The following is a 24,181-nucleotide window of genomic DNA, read 5'->3' on the forward strand; positions in this document are numbered from 1 at the left end:
TTGACAGAGTTTGGTTTTGAAAAATCCAGTTCTTTTGTCATTCACTTCCCTGTTGTTTTCCAGGCACTTTCAGTTTGAATATTCTTCCCCTCTTTTCCACCACTGTAATACTGAAGCTGATAATGTCACAGAAAAATTACAGGAAGGTTCATGATCCTGGACTTCTCTCTCTAGTACCTGTCACGTCACTGACTTTAACACATAAATTGTTTTGGAAGTCCTTAGTTACCTGTCTGCAGTAACAGGCTAATGATTTTTACAGGTGGAATATCAGAATCAGAATGTTCAATAAAGCATCCCTCTGTTGGTTTGACAATGAAGGAGTAAAGGGAGAAAGTACATTTCCTAGAAGGCTTTACAGAGTTGCTGAATCATTTCTTGGAAGCTGTTCTATGGTAGAGGAAATATGCCTCAAACCTGTTCTATTGAGGAAGACAGATCAGAATATTATAAAGTGATGGGTCATTAGATGAAAAAGGGGGTTCAGATAGAATGGAGGAGAAAATCTTTAACATTTCAAAATGAAAAAGATTCATGAAAATAACTGCTGTAGAACAGAAGCAGAATGCACATTATTTTGATACATATTTGTATAGCTCAGTGATTGTGACTTTAGGAAAGCTGGTTGGATTGGTAATTAAATAAATTTACTGTATGAAGAAGCACCATGTAAGTTAATATAATATGAAAGTGAGAATCTGGGATTGACTGTGCCTCTCCAATTTTCCAGTATTAATTCTGTGCCGTCCATACAGTGGGTGAAGTGAAACAAATAAATGGGACTTATTTAATCTTTCAGAAATTCCTTGTAAGATCTGATAAGGAAGCAAAGCTGTCAGATAGGAAACAGTAAATGTCTGTCATTGATTTGAAACTGGCAAAGAACAGGAGACCAAAAAGAGAAATAGGGCTTGATTTTCAGGTTAATAGAAAAATGGCAAAAGGTTAATGGAAGAGTGTCTCAAACTTCTGTTTGAGGACCACTGTATTTAATCAGTGATGTGGAAAAGGGAATTGGCAGTGAAGTTGCAAGATCTGCAGATAATAAAAAATTATTTATGGAAGTCTGTGTTTAAGAAGACAGTGAGGAATTTCAGAGACACCTAATATAGAAGGTTGTATTGGCAGGAGAACATCATATGCAATCCTTTGTTGACAACTACAAAGCAATGCCCATTGCAAGGAATTATTTTAATTGTTCATACACATTACTAGGTTCTAAATTAACTGTAACCATTCAGGGAGAAAAAACAAAAACCTAGGGGACATTGCCAGAAGCTCAGTAAAAACATCTGCTCATTGCACAGCAGAAGTCAAAAAGCAAGTATTACACTGTGATAAAGGAATAATGGGGTAGAAAATTCCACTGATCATAGCATTATATAAAACAGTGGTACATCCTTACCAAGGATGTAGCATTTATTTCTCCTCATAGAATCATGAAATAGTATAACTAAAGGAAGTTCAAAAAACAGCTGCTAATGTTGACAAGAGACACAAGAGTAAATTACAGCAGGAAATACTCAGGAGGCTGTGGCTGTCACAAAAAAAGGCAGGCAGGCACACGGAAAATTCCTGAATGATTTGGGGAGGAAATACTGAACGTTCTTATTTGTCCTTTCCAAAATGGCAAGAACAGGAAGATTTCAGAGGATTTGAAAGGTGATATTTTTGAAGATGATGGAAGAAAATGTGCTTTATTCAAAAGATAATTAACCTATAAAAACTATAAAAAATATAATTATAAATAAAGCCTAAACCAAAGACTTTATCAGTGCTCAAAAGAGGATTAAACAAATGTATACTAATGAGAAAGTCCTCAGTAATATTTCGTAGGACTCCAAAAGGAGATTTCAACTTGTTTTAAGGCACTAACAGAAACACACTGTGGAATTGTAGAGAAAAACAGTAGCTGTGGTTCATGGTGCCTCGTGAAATGGTGGGCATAGTGTTCTGGAGACAGCTGCTGGCATTTGCTCTGGGGAGTGCATGATACTGGTCTAAATAGATCACTCATCTGATCAGCTTGGTAATTACTATCTCCCTAATGATGACATTAAATTTGGTGAAAGAAAATTTCTAAAGCATATTGCAATTTCAGATCAGAGAGTTCCTTTTGGCTTCCCTTTTCAGACGGAAGTATCTTCTGCTTAGAATGTGAACTCATCAAGTCAGGGGACATTTCTTATCACTGGAGGGATGGTAATGAAGCCCATGTTATATCAGTAATGGTAGTATACCAGATTATAATTACCATTTTAGTGAAATGTAACCAAGGACAGAATCCATCCCTTTATTCCTTCAAAGATAAGAATTTATTGTATAGTAGAATAACAAATTCCTGTGTATAATTCATCACCTTGTGTTTCAAGAAACCAGTTTAAGAAGGTTTTGAGCTTAGGAACTCATCAACATGTACACATAGTTTACAAAAAAAGTCCACTAATCTTATACATAGCAGCAAGATCAAGTGTACAATGTATGCCAAAGATAAGGAGAAGCTGGTAAAATTCAAGTTCTCCCTGTCATGAAATCCCTAGTGTGATCAAATAGTGAAATGCACAGTGGATGAATAACTAAATCCAGACTTTATTTTCATTGTTTACAAGCACCAAAGAAAAGACCACAAACTGATTAAAAGATCACTTACTAGGAAAACTTCATTTTTACCTTCAAAGCGTTCCACAAAAACACTTCCATGGAATAATCCAACATACATATGTATAAAAAAAGCAAGCCAGCTTGCCCTTTAAAACCCAGTAGTACAAAGTCTCCCAATGTTAAGCACACTGAACATAACTAGCTTCACAATTTCGTTTTCTTAAGGAGAAATAATGCAGTTATCATTAAACTCCCTGGGAAACTAGCTTTAATAATATTCTTTGGTTATCAGAGCTATCATTTTTCCTTCAGGCAGAGCTGAGGAAATATGAAGTTAAAACCATCATTGAGTGTGATAATGAAGTCAGTCCATTTCAGTGCAAGACCACAGCAATTCTTTATCACTCCAAGCGGGTTGTGGGGCTGAAAGCTGTTTTTCTAGTTGGCAAAGTTGCTGAGTTCACAGATAACTATCATTTTCAGAACATATTTTGCTGCATGTAGAAGAGCAAGAATATAAAAAGTACTCCAAAAACCTTCAAAATCTAAGAGACGGGTTTACAAAAGAATTTCCACAGAAGAAAACAGAATTGTGGTGCCTTTCTAAGCTTCTGCCTACCTAAGATTTTCATTCAAACAGGGAGCTGATTATTTGTATTTATACTTGAATTCACATGACTAGCTTTCATTTAACTTTACACTTTACACACACACTTCTCACATTCCTGCTCACGCTTACCCTTGCACACATAAATGTCTAAATTCTTCATTCACTGGCACCAGAAGAGGTTATCCTTACACACATTCAAAACACAAAGTTTTTCACAGAATCACACAATCAATTAGGTTGGAAAAGACCTCTGAGATCATCAAGTACAACCTGAGACCAAAAACTATCTTGTCAGCTAGAACATGGCACCAAGTACCACGTCCAGTTTTTGCTTAAACATCTCCAGGGATGGTGACTCTGTTACCTCCCAGAGCAGCACATTCCAATATCTAATCACCTTTTCTATGGAGAATTTCTTCCTAATGTCCAACCTTAACCTCTTCTGGCACAGCTTGAGACTATGTCCTCTTGGCCTCTTACTGGTTCCTTGGGGGAAGAGGCTGATTCCCACATGGCTACACCCTCCTTTCAGGTAGTTGTAGAGAGTGACGAGGTCTCCCCTGACCTCTGCCTTGAGGTCTCCCCCTGAGCCTTCTTTTCTTCAGGCTAAACGACCCCAGCTCCTTCAGCCGTTCCTCAATAAGACTTGTACTCCAGACCCTTCAGCTTTCTTGCCCTTCTCTGGACCCACTCCAGCACCTTGATGTCCTGCCTCCTTCATATATATATATACACATATATACATATATATTCATGGAGACATACAAAATTATACTAGATACATAGTATATAAATACAAATTCTAATCTTCTCACACAAAGAATGAATAAATATAAGCATCTGAGAAAGGTAATGTAGATGTAATTAGTTCAAAAGTCATAAACAAATGTAAAGCTTCATTAGGTTATTCTCTGAAGCATTTATTTAATATTCATAGAATCATGGAATATCCTGAGTTGGAAGGGTCCCTGGAGGATCATAGAGTCCAACTCCTGTCCCTGAACAGGACTGCCCCAAGAGTCACACCATGTGCCTGAGAGTGTTGTCCAAGCACTTCTTGAGCTCTGTCAGGGGAGACCTCAGGGGAGACCATCAGGCTGGTGCTGTGACCACTTCCCTGGGAAACCTGTTTCAGTGCCCAACCACCCTCTGGGTGAAAAAGCTTTTCCTTGTATCTAACCTAAACTTCCCCTGACTCAGCTTCATGCCATTTCCTCAAGTTCCTGTCACTGGTCATCAAAGAGAAGAGATCAGTGCCTGCCCCTCCTCTTCCCCTCATGAGGAAGTTGTAGACTGTAATGAGGTCTCCCCTCAGTCTCCTCTTCTCCAGGCTGAACAAAGCAAATTACCTCAGCTGCTTCTCATATGGCTTCCCCGCCAGACCCTCGCTACCACCAGGCTACCACCTTTGTAGCCCTTCTTTGGATGTTCTGTAATAGTTTGATGTCTTTTTTGTTTTATGAGGTCACCCCAGTGCAGAGCACAGAAGGACAATCCCCCCCCTTGCCCGGCTGGCAATGATGCTCCCCAGGACAGGGTTGGCCCTCCTGGCTGCCAGGGTACTGCTGGCTCATGTTCAACTTGCCATCAGCCAGGATCCTCAGGTCCCTTTCTGCAGCACTGCTCTCCAGCATCTCATGCCACAGTCTGTCCATACCAGGGTTGCCCTGTCCCAGGGCAAATGCAGAATCCATCATTTTCACTTGATAAATTTTGTGGATACAACATTGCTGCTAGCAAGAATTTTTCTTGCTTCTTTCCAGTCCCATAAAATACTTTTCTCTCTCACGAAGAGATTAGCAGAAGTTCTATAAACTATGAACACCTGCGACCTTGTAGAACTATGTTTATGGTATAGTAGAAAAATATTTTAACAATGGCTGTTTTAGGATTTTAGCCAATCACCCCAAGGGGTGGCTGATCCTTTGTCCAATTAGACTATGAAGAAAAAAGTCTATAAAAGAGTTTGTAAAAGAATTAAATAAATCAATCTTGCTGCACAATTCCTGCCTGTTGGATCTCTCCTCTCCTCCCTACTGCTGCGGGATACTGTAATAAAACTTCATACGGTTGGCGATTGTCCAGCCCTCTTAATTTGACAAGGTTTCTCTGCAGGGCCTCTCTTCATTGACTTGCAGTCAGTTACAATTGCAGGGCTTCATCACAGCAAACATCTATAACCTAAAATGCTTTAAAATCCATTTCCACTTTCTAATAATCCCTCTGTACATTCCTGGGCTTATATTTTAATTTATAGTGCATATGCACACTGTTGCGAAGAGGCAGCTGCTTCAGATGCTATGAAATTAAATTTGTATCCATGTTGCTTCCTGTTATGCTTTTGAAAAAAGAAGCATTCTTCTCCTGGGACAGAAGATAAGCATAACTGTTGAGAGGTCAGAAGTTATGGTATCCTGACTTGAAGTGTTGTTCAGCCTGTACCTCTAAGGGCAATGGTCTTGGCAGTTCTGGGAAAACTAGATAAAGGTCCTTTGGGACCTCTTATATATTGGAAACTCTGAAACAATTTTATATGAAGAAATTGAAACAGTGACTCTATAACACTGTCAGAGGTACAGAGCTTTTACTTTCTGAAGTGCCTCTTAGAGAGACCACACAGAACTGCTTGAATCTTGATGCATGAAGTACCTTCACTAAGCCACAAGCTGAAGGGAGCTAGGGATGTTCCAGAGATGGTGCAGTGTGAGCCATATGAGTCACGTCAACAAAAACAATGAAGCAATCAGGTAGCCCTAGTAGTAATTACATCTACTCCATCTGAATTTAGTGCAGCAATAGTTGAATTAGAGCCTTTAGCTAGTGCTATGTACACAGGAAATGGAGATGCTTCATCAAGTCAGCTGATGCTGCTGTAGACAATGACAGGAACACAAGGCTCTTCTTAGTCTATTTGTGCCAAGATACCATAATGCTATGTAAATAGCAAATGACCTATCAGAAAGTTGCCTATCTGCAGAGCTTGTCAAGCCTAAAGAAAGAGCTTCAAAATATCTTTGAACAGAATTGCCTCTCCTGTGATATTGTTGCATGCCACTTCAGATGCCTAACTAGCAAAATAAAAAGAGGTAAAAATTAAAACACAACCTGAGGTGATAAGAAATTACACAAATTGTGAATGTGCATTGTTTGCTAAATGATACAGAAACAAGAGCGCTGTGATAGACATTAAACCTTTAAAGAGTATAAATGCTTTAGAGTGATGCATTGAAGGCATAGAACTAGGTGTATTGGGCTGAAGCTAAGATTAAATAAATTTAGACTGAACGCAGAAAGCAATTTCATAAAAGCAAGATTTGGTAAACTGTGGAATAGTCTCCCCAGGAAAGAAATGAAAACATCCTTGCTTAGCAAAAATAAATCTGTATTTTACAGGTTGCAACTGTACCTGTAGTACTGTGCCTAGTACCTGAATGTATTGTGTGGGACTCAGTTGTACAGGCTGCGAGGAAGGCAAGAGTGGGTTAGGCAATAGTATAAATATGTTGAAATACATACTTTTCACTTCTGTTGTTGTGATCTAGTTTATATATAACAATGTCTTGAGGGGGCTTAGTCCCAAAAACACTTAGGGTATTTATTTCTAAAGAAAGCAATCACTTAAGAGATAGAACCAAATGGAAATTTTTGAACAGTGATATTTTCATAAAGCTATTACAGACGGGAAAGTAGTGATCTGTGCCAGCCGAACCACTACAGCAATGCTAGCAGCTAGCCAGCTACTCATGCCAGTGGCAATAGCTGTCCCCAGTGCGACCAAACTAACAGTAACAGCTGCTTCTATTTCTGTCATAATTCACGTGGCCACAAGGAAAGGCAGCTTGATTTTATTTCAGCTGTGTCCTAATCATAGTCCTGCCTTTGTGTCTCATCCATAGCTGTGGTTCTAAACACCCCACAGATTTTCCATACTGAAAAGAAACTGACATTTCAAGTGTGCCAGGGCTTGTGAAATGTTAATTAAAGCTTCGTGTTGCAGATGTGATGCAGAGATTATCTTTCATTCTCCTGCTCTGCAAACGATTTCTTCTTGGCATTTTTGCTGGTATCTGCACTATACCACTTTCATCCTGAACTTTTGTCAAGGAGCCTGTCCTAGCTGGGACTGACTCCAAGATGTATTGTGGCTTTCCTGTCTTTTGCTTCTGTGACTTTCTTTTCTGTTAATGGCTCATGTGATTCAGAGCTGCAGCATCACCAGGTGCTGCATGCTCATGTCAACAGAGCACAAAGCAGACGGTCTTCCTTAACATCCTCCTCCAAACCCAGCCTGTTACATTACAAAACACTAGCTGTGAGCTATCATTGACTGCTATTAAAAGCAAGTCTAATAAACAGTACATCAGTTAACTCCACCTTTTTGGGCTCTGACTTCTTCCCTTGGTAAAATCATTTTAAATACCTCCACAGAATGCTGTAGTCCTGTACAGAGATAGGCAAGTTTACTTTGAACAAATGTGCACAGACATTGGGAGCAGTTTAACCATAGCAGCCCAGAGCTCCATGCAGATCATTTTACCTGGTTGAGAAACAGGGAAAATCAGCCAGGATGGTATGTACCACCACATGGCTTTATTGCTTCTAGTATCCAAATTTACTGATTTCGATTGCAAGTATTTTTTCCACAGGACTGCATTGTGCAATTTCAGTACATAGTACCTCTGTACACGTTGTACATAGAGCATGGTACAAAAGCTCCTACTAATAACTAGTAAATCTATGATCTGTTTCTCATTAATGAGGGAAATGAAAAAACAGCTTTGTCTTTCAAATCCACACTGGTTTAAAAACTTCTATTTAGCTTTATTAAAAGAAATATTTCTCTGTATATTTGTTTTTACCAAATGTAAGATATTGGTCTCTATGAATAGGTACCTTTTTCATTCAAATACACATACTGTTCTAATGTACAATTTATTTTGCATTACACTTATTTCAACTTGCACAGTAACTGAATTCTTCTTATATATACAAATTTGTAAAATTGATATGGAATTATGCTAGTTTTGAAGTAGTAAAATATGGGCATTCAAATTATCTAGAATCTTTCTGCTACTGGTGGGTAGCATTAATAAAAATTGCTCTGAATTCTACAAGAAATTTTGCTTCTGTTGCCAACTGAAAAAAAATGTGTTTGCCTTGTGATTACCTCTAGTCACACTTGGCATAATTTACTGTAATTATGATAACTCCATATACTTAATTGGCCAATGTGTCTGTGAAATGATCTTGTATTTCCCCTCTGTTCAAGCTGTAATATGTAAATAGTTGCACTCAGCATAGCATGATTGTAGGCTGGAATACTAGAACCTTTTTTCCTGGATATTGAAGTACAATGTGAAAGCTTTTCTTGTCAGAATAGTCTGGCTTTTGTTTTTGGTGGGGAAGTAACACATTCAAATTTCAAAGTGAGAAGAGTTTTCGGAAGTGGATGGGATTCTCTCACCCCTTATAGGCTTTAAGCCAGTGACAGGACTCTGCAGAAATAATTTTGAGTCAAAGCTTTCTCTGTTCTTTTCAGTTCTGTGATTAAAAGATTCTTCAGGTAAGTCAAAAGATGGTATCTCATCTGCTCCAAGATTCTGTGAGCTAGGAAAAACCTATAATGTGTGTTTCTAACTTATCTCTTAATCTGAAAAAGTCATTGAGAAATGTTTATCAAAAAGAAGATAGGTATGTGAATGTTAATCTACCCAGACATTGTGATACAGTTGGAAGCTAATGTTCCCCAAAATATTTTTTGCATTTCTAGGTTGCTTTTTTGTAACTTTTTACAATCCTTCAGAATAAGCAGAGCACTAAATGTCTTAGATTCCCTAACAGGCTACATATTTGTCTTTCTAGTCTGTTCATGCTTCATTTCCCTCATTTCTCATTTGCATCTATCTTTTGCAGAGTGCAAAAGCTGTGTAGTAATGTGCGGAAATAGCATACGACAGTTTAAAACAGGAGAGGCTGGTGATTCAGATTTAAGTGCAAATCCACTTAATTCCTAAAGTTACAGTTTTTAATCCCCATTTTCATGAAGACCAATATGGCAGGGGGGGAGCAACAAAACAAGGAATGGCATATCCAGTTCAGACTTCTGTAGATATTGATCCAATAAAGAAGTTAGGCCTTCTCCTCTGGAAATTTTTAAAGACTTTGTTGTCCAAGAAGCTGAAACTTTTATTGCAATTATTGAATACCTCCTGTGGTCTGATACTTCTTCAGTTACCTTATGGGATGAATTGTTGTATCTACTTGATTTTACCTTCATGTAGTAAATTTTTGAATCAGCAACTCTCTACATAGGTTGCCAGAGCTTTGTCCACTTTCACCGCAGAAACAGGACAAGACATATAGGATGCTGAAGATGTAATTATGATTGTTTGAATTAGTTTGCATGGTAAAAGAAATTAGCAGCCCTGGTTAAGATACAGGAATTGATTACATCAGTACAAAATGCACTAATCAAAGCCATCAGTGAAGGTAATGAAGTGAAACTGCTTTTATTTTGAACAAAAACTCTCTGGAAATTGTGGGTACTGCATCAGGAGAAGCCTATTGGCAGCAGGTAGAAGCTAAAGGAAAATAACATCATAGACCATTTAAATGTAATTGCAGAAGCGCATTCATTTCCACTGTCAGAAGTTAGAATTAGCCCAACAAATATAATTTCCAGATGGAATTACACATTAACAAGGAAGTGGTCTAGCCATCACTGTGCTAAGAGCATCTTCCCTAAGCCCTACTCACCAAGTACAAACAGCAGATTATGTTTTATTATAAAGGGTGCAAATTAACAAGATTAGATTTTTAAATTGTTTGGGAAGTGAATGTTTCACTTTTGCAGCATTTAGTTTGTGGAGTTAGAAGAGCAATTAATTAATTTTTAATTAATTTGATATCAGAAAGATACCATTTTCAATAAAGTATAAGAAGTAGGAAAGAGGGGAAGAGCAAAGAAATGTAATGTCAAACTTGAAAAGAGTTGTTGGAGGATAAAAAGTGAAACAATATTTGTGATTAAACATTTCACCACATTCCCTGAATGCTTGCAGCCAAGTAATTTTGCCATTCCTGTTTTCATTTTTCTGGCCTGAAATCTAAAAGACACAGTATGCAGCACACCTGTCTGATTAATGACCCATAAAACTTGTTTATGTTACATTAAAAAATTATATGAATAAAGCTTAACTGCAGAGTGAATGAAGGACTTAATTGTATGAAGTTGTCATTCACCCTTATTGAGAGAACAAGTCACTGCTTCATTGCCCTGGCCTTGTCCATAAAGCTAAGTTGCCAGTTTATACATTTCTGTACACAGAAGAAAGAAGCTCAAAGCTAGAGGCTGATAATGTCTGTAGCAGTACCATGACAAAGAGAAAGAAAGGCTGGTATAAAAACTGGGCTTACTTTACATCTAACTGTGTTTTGGTTACAAGCCAACCAGAAAGTAATGCAACTTTTTGTTTTGATGTAATTTGAGCTGTTACTACTGCAACTTCATTTTTGTTTTTGTAAATCATATATCTAGGGATCACCAGTTCCCAGGTTTGGGGTCAGAGATGAGTTTCTTCCTCACTTTTAGGGATAGAAAGAATAAAGTTACTTGTATCTTTCATAACATTTTAGTACAATATAAAAAATGGGTGGGTTTTTGTGCTATGCTGTTTCGTTTTTTGCTATGTCATTCCATTGAAAGAGTATAAATACTTTGTGAACAGAGCACTATGTGGGAGGCAAGGAGGAGAAATATCAGAGGAAGAGATTAGTGTAGGGAGAGAGAGTGAAAGGTTAGTAAAACTGAAAAAGTGTTTCCAACGTTGGTGGATTGTCAGCCGTTTTACCTTGACTTGTCATTTCAGCCAGTGCTCCTATAAACACCTCTTCATGCATAAGGAAAACAAAACTCCTTTATCTAAATCTCAGAGAAATAAGTTCTGTTCAGGTGTAAGTTCAGTTTTGTTTGAAAGCTTTGCAGTTTATGACATTTGATCCTAACCAGCGTATCTCAAGTCAGTAATGTGCTCCTTGCTTCTAGCAGCAGGTCAGACAAAATTTCACTGTTGAGATCATCTATCATTGAAAGTCATTTTATTTTCTTTTTCAGGCCCAGGTCTGAAATGAGACTGTCTATAAAGAAATTTGGGCTAGGATATGCAATAGTCTTGAAGTGGTTTCTGTGCGAATTGTAGTATATCAAATGGCAGACTACCAGACAAAGGATAGAAAAGATCGTCCAAGTTTCTCATTTCAGAATCAATTCTTATTAGTTAGCATGGAGACAGCATGATCTAATGTCATCATGAAGGCCTAAACAATAATTGTTACATTTCTTATTGCTGTTACTTAAAGCTTTTACTGCTAATATTTGAACGTTTAAAAAAAACAGCACATGTATTTTAGCAGTATAAATATGTAAAAAATCTTGGCTGTTACTTAGTTCAAAGTGTTAATGCACAAATTTACAGAACAAAACATCCTCCACTCAGCATTTGTAACAGCATACAAACCACCTTTGATTTCTCACGTGATCTTTCCTAATATGCCCATCTGCATCCAGACCTATACACTCTGATACTTCTTTGCCCCCCAAATCTGTGATGTTGGGGTAGAAGGCAAACAGGTAAGACTGTGTAATGGAGTCAGTGTATGACAAAAAATTTAGCTTCATTGCATTAGGATATACTAGTTATTGCATAACTGAAGTATTAGAACATTCTGCTCATTTTTAGGAGATCAGTATTGGGATAAGAAGGAATGCTACAGAGCAGGGTGGCATGTGCAGTCGACACCAGACATAGAAAACTGAAGAGAAATATGATGCAAAGATCACCGTACTTTGCCAGAACTGTAGGAAGAGAGGAAACAGTACAAAGTTACATATTAGCAGTGAGGATGATTAGCAGTGGGTTTTTGGGGTTTTCAGATGAGTTGGATCATGGGTTTCAAATGGGTGGTGTAACCTATGTTTAGTAGAGTGCCACAATCGTGGATGGAGAAATGCTTGGCAGAGCTCTGTGTTTACAGCCTCTCCTTTCTAGTGAGCACTATCAATTTGTCACATTTTAAGAGCAGTAAAAACCTCACCCTGATTAGTAAGAGAAAAATAATAATAAAAGGTTAATAACTTTTTTCTTTCTGACAAGGATCGTGTATGAAAACATGTTGTCAGAGAGAGCTCTCTGACTTCTGCCTGCATCACCCCAATGCTCAGTTCTAATCCTTCTGGCCATTTTTTTCCACTAAGACACTGTATTTATTTCTGTCTCTGACAACTGTTTGAAAAGTTGTATGCCTTCTGCACACTGCTGTATTATGGACGATGCATTAGGAGTCATATATCCAGAATGCCTTCTTTGCAGGTACCTAATAACTCTGCCTCTGCTCCATAAAGAAAAAGTCTGTGACAGGTTTATTCATCTTTTTATTTCCTTGTTGTGCTCTGCTCCCTGCTGAAAACAAAAGGTTCCTTTTCATTTCATCCTCCTTTTCTCTTGTCTGGTTTGTAAATGCTGGGTGAATTTCATTTGCAAGGATTGTTTTCCTGCCCCACAGACTGCCAGTCACATAAAAGAGATTACACAGGCTGCTGTTTGCAAGGATCAAGCAGAAGTTTTGGACTAGAGGGAAGAGAAAGCATAATACAAGTGATAGTCATCTTTTCTTTCAACACCAGGAAGGACACAGTATTAAAACCATTTAAATTGGTTCATGCCTATGCCTTTTGAGACTTTAATTTTGATCTGATTTGAAATAAGTAGAGGCACCTTGTCTAGCTCATTTCAGCTTTCTGCCTACTTCCTGTGGAGAGGACAGCTTTGTTGGTGTTGGGAAGGTTTCCCATGATTCACATTCCAAAGAGCTAAATGCTTCATGCATGTTCCAGGTACATGATAGGAATTAAACCCAAAATATCTGCTTCATGGACAAGACTATTGCAAAATTAGTAATGCAACAATCTGCTGTTGGATGAGTTGACAAGACCAAGAAGGGAAGGGAAGGGTGTTCTATTTAGTTGCATTAAAAAAACTTGTCCTAGAATGTGTTGGTCCCTCCCATATTGGCCAACATGTAAGGTGAGAGGGCAAAGTTTAAACCATACTTAGAGATCTTCAATAAATTCATCAAAGTATACATAGCTATGTATGATGCCTTACAGTACTCCTTAAGTGACCATATAGACACCACTTGCCCAGAGATTATACACTCCTGTACTCCAAAAAGTTACAGAAAAGTTCCCAACCATGTCATTATGTCAGCTGTAACTATTTCTCAGACCCACACACCTACTCATGTGTCTGTGTCCTACACCCTCCCACATCATGTTCCTCACCTACACACGTCAGTGCTCTCAGGTACAGCAAACTCCTTCCCACAAGTAGCAATCTTGTTCAGCAAACTGCAGGCACCAAGAACCACATGTGTGAACCCACGCTCACACTTGGCATATGTAGCAGGTACAGCTTCCCATGCACTCACACAAGTGTAGTCAGGTCACATTAGCATAGCCCTTTATAAGCTTTCTGTGATCTGCACGAGAAGGCAGAAGGATCACTTCCAGAAAATCTCAACCTCTTTGTCTGTTATAGGAGAATGCAGGGAAATTATAAACCTTGTAAAGGGGCCTTTCTACAAGAGGCAATAGGAACTCACTAATTGATCTAGCAGAAAGCACTTGAATATGATTTACGATTTTTGCGCAATTTTTATTTTGAATCGGTGAATTTCCCTTTCACACTAATTCCTTTTAGGTCTGATGCGGGTAGGAAAAGCTCATGTAAATTGCAGGCAGAGGGTCATGATAGCTTTAATGGAAATAGCTCTTAATGAGAGTATTCGTTCTGCTGAGCTGCCATGTGCTAGCTCCCCATACCTGTTTCAAAAGCTGGTAGCAGCAGTTCTCTTCTATTACTGTAAAAGTACATCTCAAATAGGCATTAGTGCTGCTCCTCCTAGCTTAGCCTGGGGGATTTCTTTTTCCTCTAGTTCACTTGAGAGAACCACTGTCACATAAAAGCAGAGTATTGCAGGCTCAGTGTTGAACTCTGCATCAGCTGTTCTGTTACAGGCAGTAAGAACACAGTGAGTTCACAGTTAGGCTGTTGGTTTTTACCTACTGCTATGCCTTTGTGCTGGTTTTGGCTGAAATGCTTGTGTAGAGATTGATCAGGTTGCTTTGTAATGCTGATATATAACTCCCAATAGGATATCCCTCAATTTTTATCTTCAGCCCATTCAGCACAGTAGGAGTGAAGACAATCAGTATATTGTAGCAATAAATTCTGAGATCAGGTTTATTGCCACTGTTTGCTCTCTGCCCACAGGTACCCACCCAGAGCTTTCACTGTGAGGCACTACAGAGCAAATCTTAACTGTGGCTTGGAGCTCGAGGAGTAAACAGGAGAGCTTGAGTGTTATGGAGTTGAGCACTGCAGAACTACAAGTATAGTGGGAATAAGAAGAGCATTTTATCTAAAGAATAATATGCTGTAGTGATGTTATTTTGTTTTACTACTGCAAGGTATGAGGCCAGTGATTATTATAGTACCCTGAATTTCTTGTAGTGCCTTTAAGCCTAGCAACTCAGAAGGCTTTCAAATTCAGCCTTCTTACCCATCTTGGTGAAAATACAGTTATATCCAGAGCTAACTGAGGTTATGGACATTTGAGTGGATTTGAGCAAAGAAGAAAATTCAAAATGTGAGTCTTGGGAGAATTGGGTCAGTTCATTCCTGTTATGAATTTCCCGTATGGTCTTGGGAAGATAGCCTTTTGGTGCCTTTAGTATCTTCTGAAAGTGAGGTTAATAGTTTTTATATCAGTTATGAGGATAAAACATAAAATTTGCTCAGATGCTATAATAGTGGTGCCCCTCTAAGGTAAAGTCTAATATGAGAACCAGCAGCAGAAACTAGAAGTCTGGACTTCTGTCTCTGACTGAAATAACAAATTTTACTTGATCTATAGCTTTGTATTTTGCAGACTTTAATAACAGAGAAGACACTATGCCCCTGTTCTGTAAGGTCTGCAATAACACAGCTTTTTGTCCTTGCTAAAGTGTCATGGGAAGTCCTGCTTGGGTTTCTGGTTTCTCAGCTGACGTTGCATGTGCAGTTGTTATTGCCCACATAGAAATCCCCTCAGCTTCTCAGCCCAAAACTACATCTTACTACCTTCAGAAATGTCAAACATCAAACTCTGGGCCTTGCTTTTTTTTCATCCCCACTGTTACGATTAATCTGGAAATGGTGATTCCTTTTTCTTGCCTGCAACAAAGACAATAGCCTGTTGAATACCTTTGCATGTACTTTGTGTAAAGGAGAGAAATAATGACACTCTGTGAGTTTATTGGAATCAACACTGTAATTACTTTTGTTTCTTAGGAAAGCAAGGTTCTGGCCAGAAGGAAAAGCACACACAACTTGTGCAGAATCATAAAAAGCCTTTAAACTCCAAGGTTCACAAGTTCAGTCTTCTTAAAGACCTATGCAGATGTTTTCTGCCCTGCTACTAGAATTCCCCAAGTGCATGCTGCAGTGCTTATGTCTTTAAGCAACCATTTTTGAATGCCCTTTTTCTCATCCCTCCTTTTCAAGATAATGGCAAATTATTGAAGCTATTGAAGAGTTTGCAAGGAAGAAAGAAGTAGAAACCTGACACTAGTTATCTGATGTGAATTTACTGGAAGAATATTTATAGGTTTTAACTCCTTGGCCACTTGCTTTTACTCCCTATCTGAAGTGCTTCCCTTATTCAAGGCATTGCTGCTAGGCTGTGTGTGTTTGCACAGGAAAGGAAAATGGGAAGTAAAGTGAAATTCTCTTCCCATAGCTGCAGCAAGCCCATGCAGTCAGAACTTGGCTTCCATGTTGCCTTTTGTCTCTTAATCAAGTCATGAAAATTGATTCTATCATTTTTGAAATCAACAACATTAAAGCAGATATTACATGGTCTTGTGTTTCTGGTATATCTCCCACTAGTCTCTTTTGGGACTATCTTCCATAATATAATGGCACATGTGGGAGGACCTTTTACTCTGACCTTTGAAGAATCACTCATAATAGCTGTGGCATTTGCACAGTCACTGTACTTCTGCATTTAAGTTGAGCAGTAATACTTAAAGGATATTAGTCATCTTCTAGTGATTATGTAGAGCATCTATGTATTAAGAAGGGGTTCAGGTTTCAAACATAATCTTTCTGGATTTCATCTGGGCTTTTTTGTCTTAACTGACAACTTTTTTTAAAGTGAATGCTAGACCTCTTCCTGGTAACTCTTGGGTACACCTCAGGCAAATGGTGAATAACCTAATTAATAACCATCTTGCAAGCCATTGCATGCCCTGAGTGTGATGGCTCCCACCGAGTAGAATTTTTCTCTCATTTCAGAGCACCAGCATTCACAATTTTCACTTGAATCAGTACATCATTCAGTACAAATGCAGGTCAGTCCCCAAGGTTGCAGGAACCCACTCTGCAATCCAGAAGCTTTAAAACATTACACCTTGCTCTGTGCACCTCATCTTCTCTGTCCTTGGGAATATTAACTTCTTGTTGCATTCAGATGGAATCCAGTAGAAACAACTAAAACTACTGGATCCTAATCATGTTGCTCTGTTGTAAACAGCAGCTGCCATCTGGCTGCTATCTTTTTGCTCTCATACCATGAAAGTTTTGAGGATCAGGCAATATAAGGAAAACAGTCAGGAACAGGACTAGATACTTAATTTCAGCTGTGCAGTTGGAAAAGTTCAGTGAATTGCTTGTTTCTGGTGGGGTTTTTTTCCCCTGCCAGCAGTTATTAAACTTCTCAACTAATGGCTGCAAGCCCCAGGAGGCTTCCAGGTGAAAATCATTCAAGCTTTTCCCTAACAGACCCGATGTGGGTAGAGCCAGCATGTGTGCGAGCTCAAATTCCCAGGGCTCTGCAATTTGGCTTAACCTTCACAGGAATGCAGGAGTGTGTGGCGGCAGCACAACCATCTGTTTCAGCAGGGCGTTCAGCTCTGGTGCACTCTTCTCTGCACTCTGATAAATTGCAGCTGTGTACAAATTAGTTTTCTCAAAAAGCTATTTATCGCCCTCAAATTAACCACATAGGCATTAAACCACAAACAAACAAACAGACAAAATAAGAGCAATAACATAAACGTCCAACTTGGAGCCCTGGTTTCATTTTGGTCTTGTGTCAGCGGTGTATAATGAGTGATCACAGGCTTTCCTGATGGCTGACAAGCTGCAGTTCTCTCTTTGTCAGCAATTAATTCAAGCCCCAGCACGGTGCTGAAAGCAGGGAGCTGTGAGAGGCAATGACAGAAGCACAGCAGTGACACCTGTACTTTTGGAGTCTGGGATAAATGGCACTTTTCTGTAGTGGCAGGAGACATTACAGGCAGCACTGCACAGCCAGTTGTGGACAGTTGTGCATGTTCCCTGAGCTCACTGCAGTAGAAAAGCCATCTGCCTGCTTTAACACAGGACAATGCCCACAGATGAAGTCCAGCTATGAGGAAAGACTTTTCAGAGGCACAGTCATGAGGTAATGTGTATAATCACCTTTGGCACCAGAAATGGCTCAAAGCACAGCCTTGGCTGCATCCTGTGTGCTGCCAAGTGCTGTTGTCCTGTCCATTTGTGTGCTCATATGAGGTTCACACTTGTGAAATGCAGAATAGTCAGGCCAGTCCAGGAAGGCTCTTACTAACAAGGAGCTCCACCAACAGCGTTTTCAAAGCAGGTCTGGTCATACCGGTTTTCTTAGAGCCATATCCATCAGCTCTTGAACACCTCTGAGAATGGAAGTCATGTCTCATACTCAAGTATAGTGTTTATGTAGAGTGTAAAATATGTTTCATTTCATGTGAAAATTCATTTCAAAAATGCAGCTTCAAGTTCCAATGTGTCCTAAGACATATATTGATCTGAAAACTTCAATCATATTTCATTTTAATTTGTTATTTTTTAGAAACAAGTAATGCTCTGCACTTCGCTAAAAACATGTATTACTGATCTTAAAGCACTTAGCAAACAATCACTAATGACAATAATGCTCTCTCCAGCTGGTTTTAGTTTTCTCCACTTTAAAGGCAGTGAAGCTGAGGCAGAGTCTTGTGCCCTGCTCCTTGTATGAGAGCAAATGCAATTGAGAGACAAGCATAAAGGAACAAGCACATTTGATTCTAAGTTCTACTAGGCCTATAGTTGTCTTTCAAAAAAGCAAACAAACAAACAAAACCTTAGGACATGCTGAGTATGCACACAAATACCACACACAGAGTGCATTTCAGTGAATTGTGTTTTTCTCTGAAGTTTGAAACTTAAAAAGATACTCAGTGTGCTAACCTTTTTTCATTCTTTTTTTTTCTAGAGAACATAGACTAGAGATAGTTTGATAGTTTCCTATGATTATTAAAGTTGAGTATTCATTCTGTACAAAAGACTGTAGAATTAACAATACATTGCAATTACATGTGCTCTCAAATGGGAACACAGGCTTATTACTCGTTTCAAGTAAAATAATTACTTAGAGGAGTGACACATTGATTACTAATTCTTCAAGAAGTTATTATGCCTTACTATTTGAAAAACAAAGACTTGAAGACAGAAATACAATTCTTGCTAGAAGTTGCTCAATTTGAAACATGATTTTGACTCAAGTAATTGCTTCGTTAAAGTGAAAATGTGCTGAAAAAGCTTGAGTTTACTTGGCTAGTGCTACATAATAAAACAACTAGTATTAATAATAATTATAAAACGAATAGCCTGCTGAGAGTGAACTCCTGATTTTTATTTGCTACCACAAAAATAGCATTTAAAACTGTTGATCTGTTTGTACTACTCTATAAACTGGTCAAATCTAGAGGCAGAGGACTGCAAATACAGCAGCTTTTTGCTATTATAATTTTTTGTTCTTAAATGGTGGTAGGTGGATGAAAATTCCAAATACTTGGAGGTTATATGCACAATGTGGGAGCTACAGTTGCTTCCTTGCTGTTGTGGTGGCTAAGTCCGCTTTACACCCCTCAAGTTGCCTTAAAAGTGGTCTCTCCTTACAACACTGTGCTGGAAAGTTCTCCTTTTGTCTAGATTCTGCTGGTCACTGGCCCTCTCCCCCTCCCATCCCTTTTCCCATTGGCCCCTGTTATGCCATTCAACCTTGCCTCTGCCCCCTAGACCTCAGACTATTGGTTTTGGATGCTCTGCCCACCTTTGGGAGTTTTTGGGATAAAACTGGCACAGGCTTTCAGTTTGGTTGCTCTTCGTGCCTCTGTTCCCTTCGGTGTGTTGCTGTTAAACACCTCGGAATTGCATGCAGAGAACCCCTCTCACCTCTCTGTCTCCAGTTCATGCACAGCCTGTGGGTGTGAGCGGCTGTTCACAACCACTGCGAAGGTGAGATCGTGTGCACGTGTAGGTGCTGGCAGAGTGCCACCTAAGGGTGCACAAGGGACCCAGTAGGGACAAACGCGGCATCGATCCACCGAAGCCCTTTCTCTACCTTGCAAACTTTGCAGCTCTCCACGTCTTGTGTCTCAGTTGGATTCATTCGCAACACTATTCCGCTTGTGAGTGTTGGACTCTAAGACCTGAATGGGAAAGTGATTTGCCCCTAAAGTGGTGATGAGAGGGATTAGGTCTGCCCCACCACAATGGTGCAGAAGCCCGGGAAAAAGCATTTGGCCTTACAATAAGTGTTCATGATTCCCAGTTTTGTACTTAATCCATGAAATTAGGTTGTGCTCCACAATACTTCAGTAGCAGGAAGCAGAGTACCTAAAAGGATGTCCTGTGGGCTGGTGATGAAATTAATAAAACTGAGAGAGAGATACTAATACCGAGGCCACTACCAGTTTCATCCTCATGAGTAGGTGGTAAGAGATTTTTGCTGTTGGTGAAAGTCATATTCCTTTAATTAGAGAGTATCTGTGGCTTTAAAAAACCACAATTTGAGTGCATTCAGCAAAGATAACTTTCTTGCTTTCTTTAAAATAGTTTGGAGTTTGTGACAGTCACTGCTATTACATGCCTTCATCATCCAAATAAATGCATATTCTAGTGAATTATTCCTACCTAGAGCAAACTGCAGGTTTTTGGGTTTTGCTTACTGGGTTTTTTTTAAGGGAAACAGTAAGTTTTTCCCTGAGAGGCAGATTTTAGGGCTATTGCAGATTCCCAGGGAGGGTATCGGAGAGATGGTAGTAAAGCAGATAGCTTCATGGGAGAGTTCTGACATGCTCACAAAGGGACTCTTGGTTTCCAGACTTGCAGACTCCTCATTCAGGTCCCAATTCAGGAGTAAGGAGCAGCTAGCACCTAAAATGATACAGTTCTGTTTGTTTTGCTGGAAGACACAGAGACATTATTTCTCCTGGGCAACAGCTGCTTTTGAAAATTTTTTTGATTAGAAAGTTAGCAGGGTGCCACAGTAGCAAGCAAAAATCTGTCTTCTGGTATCTGGTCTTTAATGTTTCCCGAGCTTGAGGGAAAGATGTAGTACTTCCATAAAGGACCATCCAGCATCGTTATACTCATGGAAATATTAAATTCCGATTTCGAAGTTGATGACCAGCTTGTATATATGAAATCTAAAGATGTGACTTCAGTGCTTTTTATCAGGGATAACCTACAGTGTTACCAAGTATCCAGTGTCCCTTTCCATTTTTCAGTAGTTGTTCTGAGGGGCCATTACTTGCAAGCAGAGAAACAAGGAAAGCCTTATGAAAGTCGTGTGTATATTATTACTGAAGACAAGAGAGGGAAGTCACCTTTCACAAGGGGAACTGTAAGCAAATTGGTCTGTGAATGAAAAAGCTTTCGGGAAATCAGACTCTTCTTAAAATTTTTCTCTGATATGAAGAGACACAGTTATTTAATCAATCGACTTTTGCCTGAAACAAGATTAAGGCACTGCTCTCCCACACCACCAGTATCATTGTAGAAAAAATCTCTTATAAACCTTCCTTTTTTGCTCTGTTCCACCACCCTCTTGCCCAAGCAAAGGCCACCAGTGATGAAGGAAAGTGAGACAAAGACATGCCTTAGCATACAAGCAGATTACTGAACTGCCACTAGGGATATCTTCTGCTACATTAGCATGGTTTTCACACACGTCCTGCCATGTTAATTGAAAGATCTTTGATTTGCATGTGGGAATTATCTCATTGACTCTCTTTCATGAACCCTCTTTATAATTATGCAAATGGTCCAGCACAAGGGAGAAACAAATCATTTTATTAACTTCAAAAGCAGTGTATTTAAAATAAAGAAGATGACAATGACAAAACTTGCTGATGATTTACCAAGCACTAACAATGCCAAGAAATGTATGTTTAGCCTCTTTAGCAACTGAAGACATCTATTTTATTGCAGATATTACCTAGCTGTTTTGCAGATACAAAGGCATTGAATGGCCATCCATCACACAACCCAATACTGGTGCTTTGTCTCACTTCTGATCAAGGTTCCTTCTTAGCATTTCCCCAAGGACAGTCAACATGGCTTGCTGTCAAGAGGAAACACTTCATATTCCAAAATAAGCCAATCACTTCATGCAGAGCTGGCTCTCCTCCAGCTTGTTTCTGTGAATTATAGTTTGGCTTGAGTAGCTGCTTCAGCAGCTATCAGAGAGTTTAGCTGGGAATCACGGTCAGTATGTCATCTTCTAAGACCTCATGCCTTTTCATTTTTTATTTTCTTTTTTTCCCCAGGAAACAACCACATGAGTCTGGGGTTTGAGGTTCTTTTCAAAAAAAAAAAAAAAAAGGAAATGTCTTTGTCATATGGTATTTTGAGTGTTCTTACCAAAGAGTGCTTTGAGGTATTAGTTTCAACATTTTCAGCCTCATATAGGGACAACAGGGAAAGTGTCTGTCATCTATAACAGTGCACATCTTACTCCTGCCATTCTGCAAGAGCAGAGTGCAGTAATCAGAGAATTCCAAGAATTGTTAAGGTTGAAAAATATCTCTGAGCTCATCGAGTCCAACAATTAACTTGGCACCAGGATGTTCACATTGCCACCAGTATGAGCCATGCTCACAAATTCTGTGGTAAGATTCCATACAACATTGGCCAAGTTAATTTGCATACACAGACTGATTTCAGGGGTTTGGAGGGGATGAGTTGGTGGTGAGTGCATTCCTATGTATGGGCTTTGATTCTTATGGCTTTTCACTCAATGGTTTCAGTATACCACACATCCAAAAAACCCCAATGTCTCATTATATCAATTTAATGGGAGAAGTTTTCAGAATGAGAAATCACATAGGTCTATATTTTGCTTTTGGTATATGCTATAGTATATTAATTTTTATTTACTTTGCCTTTTATTACGGGGAATGCATGAGTCTGTAGTTAAACTTCCATAGTTGAATCTCTTTATATTGATAAAATATACAACCATCCAAGTTCACTCACCTCACTTCATCATTACAGTGTACATTCCTTTCCCTCCAGCCCAGATTAACTTGGTCATCACACTCAGACTCTGGGATAAGATACATTTATGCTTGCTTTAGAGAACTAACCCAGCTGCAATAATGCTGCAAAAAAATTTCTGTGTCATATGGTGTGATGAAAATGCCTGGCCTGGTGATGCATAACTCATTTTAACCTCTCCTCAGCAATGAGCTCTCAGCAGTGCCCATTCACCTCATTATAGGAACTCTAGATTGCAGGTATGAGGTGTCACACCCTATGTGATAAACTCATAATTTTTCACTTCTTTCCATTCATGAATTCCCAAAGACAATCCTCATTAAAAAAGAAAAAAAAGAGGCCTGTCTTTCATTGCTCGTTCTTCCCCTTCCCCCATTTTTCTTTTTATTGTCATTTTATTCTAATTTTTCTAATCCCCTTTCCTTGTTAGGCAAAAGGAAAACAATCTGCTGAGAAATGTATTTTCCCTTCAGGGTGATGCAGACTTCAAAAGAAAAATCAGTCATTTCAAGAAGAGAAAAAAAATTTTAATCATCAAGAGCAATAATTACTTTCTAAATATTAGCATGGCAGATAAGGAGAGCAGAATTGAAATGAAACGTGGGGCTTTCTCATTTATTCATTATATTTGGTTTGTAAGTTTGGAATTTCCAAGGACTTACTCTATATCGCATCTCTGTAATGTAGTTATTATAACTGATAACATATTGAGACAGTTACCAGTTCCAGTTTTTGTATTTCTTCAGAGATAAAAGACAGCAATTTGAAAAGTAACTGCCTTTTTTTCTCAGCTTGATCTCTTTACTTCCTCCTGTGCTCAAGTCAGGCACAAATTTTTGTTTCCAGCCATTTTGTAGATGGTCTGCATTGAATTCATTCAAGAGTATGTTGGGCTGATCCTTAAACCTCATTGGATTTAAGCCACTAGAAGTCCCTCCCTTAAGAACTGGTGTCAGATTTTTTGGTAGTCTCTGAATGGCAACTGAGTTAAAACTGGCAGCAAACCTGGTTTTCTATCTGACAGAACATAATTGGCTGCATTCCTCTACTTGTGAAAATAAAGAATTTGTAAACCTCTTCACACAAACATGCCACTATTTTACTACAGCAGAATTGTTCTTTAAAGTATTTTATAAAAATAAAAATAGAGTTTGCTCAGTGTTGTTTCAGAGCATATCTGCTCATGTTCCAGAATGACTGGAAGGACTTTACACTGGTACAGAGAAGGTTTTGAGGGACAAATTGTGACTTGGGAGTCAGTCTTAGTAGAAGAAATATTTTACAGTTTAGCTTCTTTAGCTTGCATACTGAAAGAATAAAAATGAGACGATTGCTCTCTGAAAGTGTGTTGTGTTTACAAAGAGAAGACTGGGAAAGTTTATTTAAACAAAAGAGTTGCATGGCCCAAAATGGCTGGTACTCAACTGTGAATAAGCTACAGCTGGAAGTTAGAAATGGGTTTCTAGCCAAAATGGGAGTCATCTGGATGATGAGGTCTAGAAGGGTAAGTTTATTCGTGGCTTTACAT

At 38.9% G+C, this 24,181-nt stretch overlaps 1 protein-coding gene across 16 annotated transcripts in view; it reads left to right on the plus strand.

Annotated features, from left to right (window-relative positions):
- NRXN3 (neurexin 3) overlaps window positions 1–24,181 on the plus strand; it is a 982,949-nt gene that overhangs the window by 900,621 nt on the left and 58,147 nt on the right. The window contains exon 19 of one of the 16 annotated variants that reach the window (XM_069018012.1): window positions 14,542–14,609. The exons of the other annotated variants lie outside the window; for them this stretch is intronic. Within the exon in view, the coding sequence (XP_068874113.1) occupies window positions 14,542–14,589 (48 nt within the window). The 3' untranslated portion in view covers window positions 14,590–14,609. Of the gene's footprint in view, window positions 1–14,541; window positions 14,610–24,181 lie in introns of those variants that run through there. 16 annotated transcript variants of the gene reach the window in all.

Source organism: Aphelocoma coerulescens, chromosome 5 (assembly GCF_041296385.1).
Source record: "Aphelocoma coerulescens isolate FSJ_1873_10779 chromosome 5, UR_Acoe_1.0, whole genome shotgun sequence".
Lineage (NCBI taxonomy): Eukaryota > Metazoa > Chordata > Aves > Passeriformes > Corvidae > Aphelocoma > Aphelocoma coerulescens.